The sequence below is a fragment of the Natator depressus genome, chromosome 10 (assembly GCF_965152275.1).
Source record: "Natator depressus isolate rNatDep1 chromosome 10, rNatDep2.hap1, whole genome shotgun sequence".
In the NCBI taxonomy this organism is placed as follows: domain Eukaryota; kingdom Metazoa; phylum Chordata; order Testudines; family Cheloniidae; genus Natator; species Natator depressus.
The window spans coordinates 45765427-45777881 of NC_134243.1; the positions used below are offsets into that span (position 1 = coordinate 45765427).

The 12455-nt window shown below is 53.9% G+C and overlaps 1 protein-coding gene across 1 annotated transcript in view; it reads right to left on the reverse strand.

Annotated features, from left to right (window-relative positions):
* Positions 1-551: 551 nt before the first annotated feature.
* Positions 552-12455, reverse strand: part of SEMA7A (semaphorin 7A (JohnMiltonHagen blood group)) — a 47603-nt gene continuing 35699 nt past the window's right edge. The window contains exons 9-14 of the mRNA XM_074965975.1: positions 11193-11301; positions 9350-9548; positions 6116-6231; positions 4206-4357; positions 2918-2991; positions 552-1404 (exon numbers count right to left, since the gene is read on the reverse strand). Coding sequence (XP_074822076.1) covers positions 1043-1404; positions 2918-2991; positions 4206-4357; positions 6116-6231; positions 9350-9548; positions 11193-11301 — 1012 coding nt within the window. The 3' untranslated portion in view covers positions 552-1042. The remainder of the gene's footprint in view (positions 1405-2917; positions 2992-4205; positions 4358-6115; positions 6232-9349; positions 9549-11192; positions 11302-12455) is intronic.

A 12455-nucleotide genomic window follows, 5' to 3' on the forward strand; every position in this document is an offset into this window, starting at 1 on the left:
CACAGGCTGCTGCTGTCTACAGCAATTGCTCTGCCTTTCCCTTTCAGGGGAGAAACACCAAGGCAGGATCCTTCCCCAACCCCCTGCTGACCAATCTGCAGCCCCCTCCTCTTCTAGTGCAGAACACTTATTAAAATGATCTTTCCATCTCTTCCACCCCTCCTGCCTGACAGCCCCCTCCATTGCCTGCCAACGTCACCTCCTGCACATCTTCTGTCCCAAACCACGACTCCACTCTCCTTTGTTTTGCCCCCTTCCTCTCCCCTGAGCCTAGGTTCCCTTGTGTGCACATCCCTCCCTCGCTAGACCATAGGCACCAACTTCCTCTCTTCCCTGTGGGTGCTCGACCCCAACACTGCCCCTGGCCTCACCCCCACTCCACCCCTTCCATAAGGCCCCACCCCTGCCCACCCCTTCCCCAAAGTCCCCACCCCAACTCCACCCCCTCCCTGCCAATATTCCAACTCCTTCCCCAAATCCCCGCCCCGGCCCTGCCTCTCCCCTGGAGGAGGAGGAGGGGCGGAGGGTGGGGGGAGCTTGGCTGTGGGTGGGTGCAGAGCACCCACTAATTTTTCCCCGTGGGTGCCCCAGCCCTGGAGCACTCATAGAGTCGGCGCCTATGCGCTAGACACAGTCAGATCAGCCCCCTGCGTTAATCTCTTTGGTGGCATTAGCTTCAGTCCAGTCCTGCCCCCTCTCTTTGGTGGCCTCAGCTCCTGTGCTGCATGGAATCAGGACAGGGATCTGGGCTGGTTTCATCCCCTCCATTCAGTGTCCCTAAAACACCTTCCGGCATGAAGCTGCCATGATGGAATCGATGGGTATGGACATGTGGGGGATGGAATCCATTTGCTCGGAGTGGAAGGGATGCCACTTACGAAGCTAAGAGGGGGCCGAGATGCACAAAGATGAATGTCCAGAGAGCAGCCACTGGGATGGGGCTATCCCTTCCTTTCTGAAGTGCTGGTAAGAAGGTGAAGAGGATCAACAGTAGCCCAGATGGTGAGTCCTGGCCCATGGGCGTGGACACCACCCCACCCCTTCACTGGAACAGCAGGGCAAGAGCCATCATCTGCAGGAAGCCCAGCCAGAAGGAGGGGGAGCTGGCCACAGCCTGGCTCCTCCACCTCAAAGTCTGGGAGGGCTTAGGTTGCTTCAGCAGCCATTCCCTCACGAGGGTTTGGGAGAAGCCGTTCTCCTCTGAGATGCAGGTGTAGCGCCCGTAGCGGTCGTGGGTCACGTTCTCGATGAAGTGGAAGCAGGGCCAGTGGGTGGAGCAGTTCTGGATGCAGCTGCCATTGTGGTGCCACTTGTAGGTGGCGGCATGGGATTCGGTGGGGCAGTACAGGAAATAGCGGGAGAAGAGTGCCACAGTGACGTTCCGGTAGCTCTCCAGGCTATCCGCTGGCCAGAGAGAGGAACGAGATGGTTGTCCCCAAAACATGGTCCAGCATGAAACGGGCTTGCTTCCCCCTTACTCACGGGAGGCGGGGAGGAGAAGGTCTCAACCCACCTATTCTGCATGTCCACCCAATGTGAATACACAAGCCTGATCGGAGGGGAACATTTCCATTGACTTCAATGGGCTTTACCAGGCCAGTGTTTGGAGGTTCCCTCCTGCCTCTTTAAAAGGCCTCAGACCACACCCGGGCAGATTTTAAAGGAGAAAATCTTTGTTCAACCCCAGCAGCTCCCTGAAATAAGTCAGGGCCAGCTGGGTGCCTGCAGAGTTCCCATTGCTATCAGTGGAGCAAGAGACATGCATACAGGAAGGGAATGCGGAACCTGGGTTTACAGCAGTTGTGAGGAACCGTTGCTGAGAACGGCAGGGTGAAGGGTTGCTACGGATCGTGGGGGCTGCACACAGGGTGGTCTGACTCCTGCTTCCTTTGACTTCAGGTATCTTACAGTGGTTAGTTTGGCTATGTCCCATTGTCCTGGGCTGGAGTGGATCAGAACTGCGCGTCATAGACTCTATACTGCTAACAGCAATTCTCTAGTTCAAGTGGCAGGGGCCCATGCTTTCAGAACAGGAGGAGCTGAGCTCTAGTCCTGAGGAAGCTGAGTGGCCTCAGCTGGCACTGTGCTACGTGCCATGAAATGCTAGGGGCTGTGAATCCATCACCTTATTTAACTACAAACAGGTATTAACACAACCCTGCACATAACAGGGGTGAGAGATTCAGTCCTTCTCACCTGACTGCAGGTACTAGCTGCTAAGTAGCTTCCGTCCCCCTTCCCACAGAGGGGAGAGCAGTTTATGCAGAACAGTGCTTACTCTTGGCCACTAAGGGTCAGTCTTCACTCCAGTGTTAGCCGGGAGATCAGTACTCCTGGGTTAACCTAATGCCAGGAGCGAGCAGCCACTGCAAAGCCTTGCCCATGTTAATGTGTCCTCACTGGTGCTGTGCTCCCCCACGGGTTGCTAGGACTTCTGGGGGCCCACTCCATGACTCCTAGCATTTCAGTGAGCTAAGCCACTCTATGATTCTTCCCAGGGAGTTGTGGGAGTCTGTCCTGCTGGGCACAAGCTGGATTTGGGGAAGGCAGTGAAGGACTACCAACTCGCAGGTGCATCCTTGCTGCAAAGTGGGCAGGTTACCAGTGCCAGCGAAAGCAGCACCCAAGCGCTAGCCTGCACCCCCTGCTGAGCCGGCTAGCCTGGGTGCAAAGCACTGCTAAATCCGGAGAGAGGGTTTTGCATGTGGATGGAAGGGGGGTTGGGGCAACACCCAGGAAAGAGCCCGAGTCAACTCTGCAGTGAAGGCAGATCCTACAAGGTACAATCTTCCCAAGGGTGTATTAGAAAACCTCTTCCTAAGACATTAATTACCTACCCTACCCATGCCCTACCTGCCCAACTTTTCCCAAGAACAAGTGGCTCTAGAAATCAAAGAGCAGTGCTGATTATAAATACCTTCCTGCTCTTTGAAGCTGGAATGGGGACATATTTCCGGTGAGGACTCCAAGGTCAAGTTCTGTAGCATTGTCCTGAATAGAAGGGAAGTGGGAACAACCATTAACAGAGAAACAAAAGTCACCTAGTTGTTTATATTGGATTTCTTTCCTGACCTTTGAAGATTTATCTCCTAGGGATCAGAGTTGGCCCTCCTCCTTCCTGTGACTGGGTGAAGGGAGAGAGAGACGTTGTACCATGCCCAATAATCTCCTCCACACACATTCACTCTACACTAATCTTTTAGGGCCTGTCTACATTACAAAAACAACACTAATCCCTGGCTCTTATCTAGCACATTTGATCAGTAGAACTCAAAATGCTTTATCGGCAGAGATCACGACCATTATCCTCATTTTGCAGATGGGGAAACTGAGGTAGAGAGGGGAAGTGACTTGCTCTAGGTCACCCCGCAGGCCAGAGGAATAGCCAGGACTAGAACCCTTGTTTCCAGAGTCCCAGTCCAGTGCTGTGGCTGCTAGGCCACGCTGACCCCTCTGTGTACCCAGGACTGTGACCAAATCACCTTCTTGTCTGGGAGGACAGGTAAAGCAGGTTATAACCATGTTGGAGAGCCAGGTGCCAGCCTGGGTAAAGCCATTAGTAATAGTGCTGTTTGCATGGGTAGATCTCAACAGCTCAGACTATGATACTTCTCCCCTCCCCTCCCCTCGCAGTCTTCCATGGGAGAAACTACACCCAGTAACACCTGGGCAGGTAAGCGTTCTCCGTGTACACAAGGACCTCAACTGCTTGTGGAGCAATGGGCCAGAGCATGAGCTGGGGTCAACTGGTTAAGCTCCATTAACTCGGATATCGCTATATTGTTTCATGCCCGCGGACGGTCTGGCCACATGTGAATAAGGGTCTCACAGGCTGACGCAGAGGTGGGTAGGTTTCATCCCCTTCTCATTGCTGGGCACTGCCACGTTCCACCCCAGAAGTGGGTGCATTTAAAGCAGGGCATGAAAGCTCCATCTAGGCTCAGGATGAGCCAGGATAGTGGCCAATGGATACAGAGCTTTCCAGAGGAAAGCTAGCATAGTTAGGTCAGCTTCCATGCTGCAGTCACAGGATGTGATTGCAGGTCAAGTGGACACACCCAAGCTAGCGTTAATCCTGGAGCAGTGAAGCTGCCAGCAGGGCGAGCTTCCCCTGTCCAAACCCACCCAGGCTGCCAAACCCACCCAGTACCCGCACTGACACCAGGAACAAGCAATAAAACAGGGAGCATCAAAGGGAGACGTACAGGTTAGCTTTAACGGAGACGCATTTCCCGTCTGCCCAGCCGCAGTAGGGATCCTTTGCCATGACACAGCTCTCGCAGCTCCTGTGATATACCTCGCACATGTCCATGGGCAACTGGACCACCTCGCTTGGTGAGCTCACATAGAGCTTTGCCTGCATGGGGAAAACAAAGCAGAGCTATCACTCCGGCAGCAGTTCCTCACACCAGGCGCCTTCCCGAACCCCCTCTATTTACAGAGTGCTCTTCATTCCAAGGGCTCCCAAAGCTCTCGGCGGGCTAATACGTACATAACCAAGGATCACTACCATTGCAATGCAGCCATCTCTGGGGTGGAACGCCGCAGCTGTGTAACAGCAGACAGTACGGCGATGCTATACAACAAGCAGGGAAGTGAAGAAGAACGTAGCATCCTACCAGAACTGCAAGAGGAAGCTGAAATTGAAGTTACCCAGGTTGGGATTTGGAAACTGGGCCCTCGGATTAACATCCCTGTTCTTCCAGAAAGTGGCTTGGGATCCCCAGTGCTCAGGGGCTTGATCTGGTGTCTGGGTGTGATGAAGCAAGACTGTTCTTAATGTTTCCTCTGAATATTGTGGGGGTGCCTCAGTTTCCCCTATGCAGTTTTTAAGTATCTAGGTGGTGGGATAAGGGTGTATGATCATTGCAGAGCCCTAGAGGGCAGGTGTGTGCAGGGGTCTGGACACAGAGAATGGCCGACCCCCTGTTTCCTGGCAACTGATGGCTTGGCCTTTCCCCCCTGCAAGGTGAGAGCTAAAGGGTTGGAGAACAAAGGAATCAGGTGACCTCCTGGCCCGGGAAAGGGACAAAGCCCAGAGGAGCAGGGGCTGGAGAGAGTTTCAGTTTGGGGCTGGCTGGGGACATGGAGTGAAGTGCAGACGTGGTTGTCTGGCTCACTGTCCCCCCCAAAATGGACACAGCTGAGGGGTCCTGTTCTCTGCACCTACAAGATCTGTTTTAGACCATGTTCCTGTCATCTAATAAACCTTCTGTTTTACTGGCTGGCTGAGAGTCACGTCTGACTGCGAAGTTGGGGGGCAGGACCCTCTAGCTTCCCCAAGACCCCGCCTGGGCGGATTGGCTGTGAGAAGCACACGGAGGGGCACAGGATGCTGAATGCTCCGAGGTCAGGAAGGGGGAAGCTGTGTGAGCTTTTTGCCCTGCAGACAGTCTGCTCACAGAGAGGAGACTTCCCCAGAATCCTGACTGACTTCGTAGGCAGCAGTTCCAGAGCATCGACCGGGGACTCCGTGACACTGGGAGGCAGTCTTTGCCCAACGAGGAGCAATTCCAGCGAACGTTACATCTGGAGATCAGGTATTTTAAAGAGTCTCTCTCCCTTCCTTTACGGCTAGCACCTGACCCTTGGTAGTGTGAGTGATTTGCCCACAATTAGCAGGTGGCATCAGGACTCTAGGTAGGACTTGGGGCAGCGTTTCTCAGACAGGGGTCTTGACCCAAAAGGGGGGTCACAGTAGTGCCACTCTTACTTCTGCACTGCCTTTGGAGCTGGGCGGCCAGAGAGCGGTGGCTGCTGGCCAGGCACCCAGCTCTGAAGGCAGCGCCGCCACCAGCAGCAGCATAGAAGAAAAGGTGGCATGGTATGGGAGTGCCTCGTCACTTTTTTTTTGGAGGGGGGAAGGGGTGTCCCAGCAAAAAAGTTTGAGAACCCCTGACTTAGAGAAATGTCCTTCAATCCTATGGGAAGCTGGAGGCAGCTCCAAGATACAGACATCCTGAGCCCTGATAGGAAAAGCAGACTGTTTCTAAGTCTGGTGCCCAGATTCTGCTGCTTGTGTCACTGCAGGTGGGCTGCAGCCTTCCAGACATCTCCTCTCCGCTGCGGGGGGGCCGGGATGAGGCCATGCAGAGCGACGGAGGAAGGAACTCACCCTTCTGTGATCCAGGGTCATGGCCAGGATGGGAGCTGGCTGTTGAAAGGGCTGGATCTCCAGGATGTTCAGGACGCCGTGCGGCATCTCCACTATTTTGTGGATATACCCTTTGTCTGCAAGAGACAGGAGAGCAAAGGTCAGCCCACAAAGCAGGGAGACTTGGAAGCATAGGAGGATGGTGCCAGGGCTACGCAGAGAATGGGGGAGAGAAAAAGCAGGGTCAAGATCAACAGCCCTGGGTCTAAAAGCAGAGCCTGCCTTTTCTGCAGCGTCTCAAGCTGCATGGGAAGACAATGCCCTCTTTGCGAAACTTGGCATGAATTAGTCACAGGAACCAGCAGCCCACTGAAGCTTCCAGCAAGGGGCTGATTCCAGGGCCCTGACCACTGCTGCTACGGATGGCAAAACAATGGGGGCCTTTTTGGAAAGGGCTCGACAGAGCAATAAGCACCATGGGAAACGGCCAACAAAGGCTGGCCCTGTCACCGAGTGCTCTCAGCTCCATACCCTGCAGCCCCCAAGAGCTGGTTCCCTATTGCCACCTCTCACAGACTGGGAGAGGAGGCCCTGCTGCGAAGAGCAGGAAGGTGTGACTGTCCCTTTAACATCACGGAAGGGAAAATAAACTCAAGATCTTTCCCCATCTTGGGGCATTTGACTAGACCACAAGTCTGGCCTCTCTTCCTCCTGCTCATGAATCACATCAAGTTGGGGGAAAAGGAGGAGTACATATTCTCCTGTCCTGTTCTGTTTGGATGCAGACCTCCTTGTCCTATGTCACAGGTGGCCAGAGGGTTGCACGCCCTCTGATCCTGCCCCTACAGCACCTGGTTGACCCTGGAGAGTACAGCCCACTGAAACTGACAGTGCTGCACTGGGCCATCCCAGGGCACAGTGGGGCTGGGCAACGCTCCCAAACGTTTCCAGCAACCAGCCCGCCTGGGAGGGCTCTGTTGCCAGAGGGAGGAATCCCAGGATCTATGGGGTCGCTGTGCCACTGGGGGGGGGGGGGGGGGGTGGTGCTGGGAAGGGAGCACCACTTCCAAAGCTAATGATCTTCCGGCCCTGGTTCTGTCTCTTGTCCTCATCCCCAAGCCCATGGATGCTCCTAGGCAGGGACAGAGGGGTTGGGGGTGGGGAGGAGAGCACAAGACCATTGCCAACACCGCCATTTAAAAAAATAAAATAAAATAAAATTAGGCATCAGGGGATCCCTGAAAATAAACAGACAAAACTGTGGGTTCTTCAATGGGCCTCCTACTGCTGGGTCCCACTTTCGAGCTCTTCTCTGCAACCAGGAGGGCTAGAAACTTTACATGCAAATTTCAGCTTTTCTTTTTAAAACAACGATCACCTGACTCCAGGAGCTGGGGCTTTAAAGAAAACCTCGAGCATTGAGACTAGAAAGAGCGGGTGTTGCTGCAGAGGGCTCAGGAGAGGCCGTGATGCTAGAAGCATGGGGAGGGGACAGCTCAGTCCTGAGCGCACAATGAGGCAGAATCACACGGCCATTCTATCTATTCACCTAGCTTAGGTACTGTGATATTGGGGGCTGCACAAGTATCTGAGCGCCTCACAATCCTTTAGGTATTTATCCTCACTGCACCCCACGAGGCAGGGCTCTGCTATTATCCCCATTGTACAGTTGTGGAACCAAGGCACAGAGAGACTAAGGCCCAGATTTCCAAAGTAGCTAGGTACCATCCTTCCTCCCATGCTGGGCGCTGATCTATCAAGTACAACAGTTTGCAGGAAACCCCTCTAATAGGAAATTGGGAGTCTGACATTGTTCTCTGCATTCAGCTCAGGGCGTCGGCCAGGCCAGAAAGTCAGGTCTGTGGCGGGCAAAGATCCAGCCACGTCTGCCGACGTGGATCTGATCAGGGCACCTTCCCTGCTCCATGCTGGGAACCTCTGCTGGCTTCTGAGAAGGGCCCACCTCTCCCCTCTGCCATGCCCTGCCCAGGGAGGAAGCAGACCAGATTGTGACAGCAGCTAGAAGGCAGGAGCCCAGAAGTGGCTCAGTGGGGGGAAGGCAGGTCAGCACTTGGACACACACACACGATGGGTATTCTGAGCTGCTGCACCTCAGCAGAAAGTTTGCATTGTTGGCTGAACCTGGTGGATTTGCAGCAGACCTCTTGAGAGGTCTCCAGTCCTTCCTGCACAGGAGTACGAGCCTCCAACAAAGGATTTTGGCCCCGCTGCTTCCAAACCCATTGAAAAGGCTCAGGGCATGTGCTGAGTTTGGTTTTGCACAGCCCCAGTGTGCAAAGCGGGGGGGATGGGAGGGTGTTTGGATCTGGGCCTTTTCCCCAAGCAAAGGTTCTTATGTCACCCTCAGCCTGTCTGCCTAACCCTAGCTCTGTACTGAAAGCCCCAGACAAGCAGGAAGGTTATATGCCTGCTAGCCAATACCAGCTTCCCCAGAACCGAACATGGGGATTTGCAGTGCTTCATTTGTAATGAAAGAGGTGCCGGGGCTATGAACTGCCAAGTCGAGAGGCACCGGGGCTCAGCCCTGGCTGCCCTTTGACAAATCAGCACCTACCACAAAGCAATGTCACAGCTACCAGAGCTGCAGAGCAGTGGGTATTAAATATGGCACAGCTCTCAAATATCACTCACTCTCACGCACACCCCACTTTTCCAGCCTGTACTAAGCGAGCCTCCACTGGGGCCAGAGCTTCAGGTCGTATAAAGTGAGTCTAGTTCCACTGAAGCCAAATGATGGAAGGAGTCAAATGGCGCTACATCCATTTACACACACTGAGTGTGTGGCACGTGATTGCTATTTAGTAAAGGGCCCCATTTCAACAAGTAAAAACCAAGGCACTGCACTTAGTCAGGACAGACTATAAAATACAGATGCTTCCAGCACAGGGCCTTCTATCTCAGGGTGTATAGTAATGAACTGGCTAGAGGTAGGGATGTGTGTGTGTGTACTCCCATACCACTTCCATCTACAGGATGGAATTGGAACTGTTTACCTGTGTGTCATAAGCCCTACACTGCTAACAGCTCATAGAGATTCTCCTTTAATGCTTTAGGAGCAGACTGCTATGCGTTCTATCCCTGCAGTCACTGGAAATTTCCCAGTGGCCATGGGGTGTAGTATAGGGACAAACGCAGAGTCCCTAGGTGGCCATGGATTAGTTCCAGTCCAGTGCTCCGGAAGGGGCTGCCCGGCCTGGGTCCTGAGGGTAAAAGGTGGAGAAAAACAGTCCATACCTGTCACCAAATAGAGGACGTTGTAGGTGTGTCCGTCCCTTGCCTGGACGCGATGCACCACGATTTTCTGGTAACGATTCTTGTTGTGGAATAGGGGACTATTCCTTGGGGCAACAGGCTGCACCCTTTCCTCCACTGCCGGGTGGAGGTCAGCTATTTTGAAAGTCTCGGGAGGGGTATGATTTCTGCCCCAAGGGCACTGAGCCAAGAGAAAAAAAAACACCACCACATTATCAGGGCCATCCAGATCCACAGGGAGACAAAGACATGGGTGAGCCATCTCCCCTGCTAATTCCCCAAGGGAACCCTGGGACAAGGAAGCTAGCTACCAGGGGTGTGCTCAGGCACCTTTGCTCTGCTGTGTCAGCAGAAAAGCCCCAGGGAGAATTCCCCCAGCACAGCTGTGGCGTAAAGCAGCCACAGGCCACCCTCGATGCCTGGTGCTGGGGGCATGCCTGGGGGGCAGGCTCTGGAGGAAGTGGGGCCATAGCACAAAGCGCTAAGGCAATTCTAGGCAGCACCGCAGCCCGCTCAGGGTGGGCTACCTAAATTGTGCCATTTTGGCCCCTGGCACAGCCCAGACACAGGAGGGTGCAGAAGGGGCTTAAACCACCATGCCACTCCCTGGGCTGGAAGTTTGGTCTCCAAGAGGCACAAGCAGCCCATATTTCAGAGGCCGTCCCTGGTTCCTACCAGGGAGGCATTAGCTAGTTGGGGAGAGGGAATGTGGTTTCTGCAGCAGCTGCAATCCCAAATGCTCCAGAGATGTGTCACACACCCCCAATGTCCCCCCTGACCCACATGGGGACACGCTCACAGCCTGAGGCACAAGAGAGCCAATCACCCCTATCTTCTCATGCAGTGGTCATAGTCTTATCGAGCCCTGTTATAGATCTGGCCCCAACGCACAAGGAACCTCTGCAGCAGTGACAGGTGCAGCTTCCCTGTGCGCTGGGCAGCAGACTGGTGCTTCTCAGCCGTTGGCCCTGTTATCACCCAGCCTGTGCCCTTGGCCCCACATGGGTAATTCATCTGAGTCACTAAGGCAGAGTGACGCTTTGCCCTCAGAAAACAGGTTTAAAGCCCAGATCCTCAAAGGTAAATGGGAGTTGGGTCCTTAAGTGCCTCTGAGGATCTGGGCCACAGAAACCCTTCTCCCTCTCATCAATCACTTGCCTTGTGTCTTCAAGGTCCCCACTGTCTAACAGCATTGACATCAAGGGATCAGCCCCCAATAAGTTCCCCCTTCTCTAGCTCATCCCATCTGAGGAGCTCAGAGCCCCATTATATACACTAAGGACTGAAATGTACCACTGTCACCTGGCCAGGAACTTAGATTGTAAACTCGTTGGGGCAGGGACCATCTTGGCGGAAGCGCCCTAAAAGTGTGTGAGGGGCCCCACAGGTACCCAAGTGCCCCCCTGAGGCCCTGCCCCTTCATTGTCCATCCCCCCCACGAGGTCCCAACTCCCGCTCACTCCTCTCTGCCCCCTCCTCCTGTTGCTCGCCCTTACGTCAGAAGTGGGAGTGCATAGCCCTCCTACTTTTAAAAGTGTGGGGGGGGGCATGGCCCCCTGGCCCTCCCTGTTCCCAGCACCCCTGGTACAGCACCTAGCATCATGGGCTCCTGGTCCCGCACTTGTCCCCCAGGCACCATGTGACTAGAACTAATCAGTATCCCCCATTTTACAGGGGGAGAAGCAGAAGCAGTACAGAGAGATGAGGGGACTTGCCTAAGGTCACTCAGGAGGTTAGAGGAAGAGCTGGGAATACAAATCAGATCTTCCGCCTCCTGGTGCTTTAAGCATCAGACCACCCACCCAGAAGGCCAGCTGTCACTCACCTGTCCAGGACGGATGTGGGGCATGTCCTTAGTGTAGTCTTTGAGTTTCGATGTCCGGAACACAGTGTCAATGTCACCGATGGTGTAGACACAAACGGCAGAGTACCCCCTACAAGCAACAAAACAAACAGAGGATCAGGGCCTGGCCGCCATTCTGCTACTGCTCAAATTCTTAGCCATTGTTTCTCCCAAGCTGGGGGGGGGCGGGAGGTTTATTACATAACCATGGATAGGGACAATTCTAACTATATCCCAGACACGTCTCAGCCAATGAGAATGGAGGGATGAAGCAGCAGGTCCAAGCCATGTGACAGTGGAATAGTAGCCATATGGGTGAGGACATATTAGCCAGGACACCTGAGTCATTTTGAAATGGATGCCAGCATCCTAAACCTGAAACCGTGACTCAGGCAAAACCCCCACTGAAATTAACAGCAAGGGCACCAGGGCTGTGCTTAGTAGAGAGATGCTGAAGGCTCTCTATTCCCCAAGGGAAGATTGTCTATCTTAGGTACTTCTATGGCACTGTTCCTGGAGCCTCACAGTGTTTTATGGATTTATCCTCAACCACCCTGGGAGGCAGGGCAGTGCTGTTATCCCCATTGTACAGATGGGAAACTGAGGCACAGAGAAACTAAGCAACTTGCCCAAGATCACATGGGAAGTCAGCAGCAAAGCAAGCGAGTTTGCATCGAGGAGGAGGAGGAGGAAGGCTGGGGCTCCTATAGGGGGAGAGCTGCAGAGTGAAGCTGCAGGGAAAGGTGGTCTCCTGCAATGGTCCTTCCAGGACAGGACATGTCCTCAGGAAGGAGGGGCTGAGCCCAGCTTAAGCCTGGGTGGACGATTGTGTTTGAGAACTCTGTTAATTTAATAAAAACCCAGACCTTTGGAAGGGCTGTGACTGAAAGAGACTGTGGAGTTTGTTGAAGGAGCCCTGGTGAAGGGGGAAAACAGGGCAGGGCACAAGAGAGGTGCCCTTAGCCCGAAGGGACACTTGGGTGGCAGCTGGCCCTGTTACACAATAGGATCACATTGTGATGTGGCAGCAAATGCCACACCACTGGCATCTTCTCAGCATGCCGCTATCTCAGCGTCCAATGACACTGCTGTCAATACAACAGTATCTCCTGACAGACCAGCAGGCGGGGAAAATAAAGGCTTTAATTGCCTTGCGTGCTCATAAAAATTGGGAGAGTGGCACCAATTTCAGAAGATGCAAATGTGAGCATTGCCAGGGAGAGACCTCACAGAGAATCCAGCTTT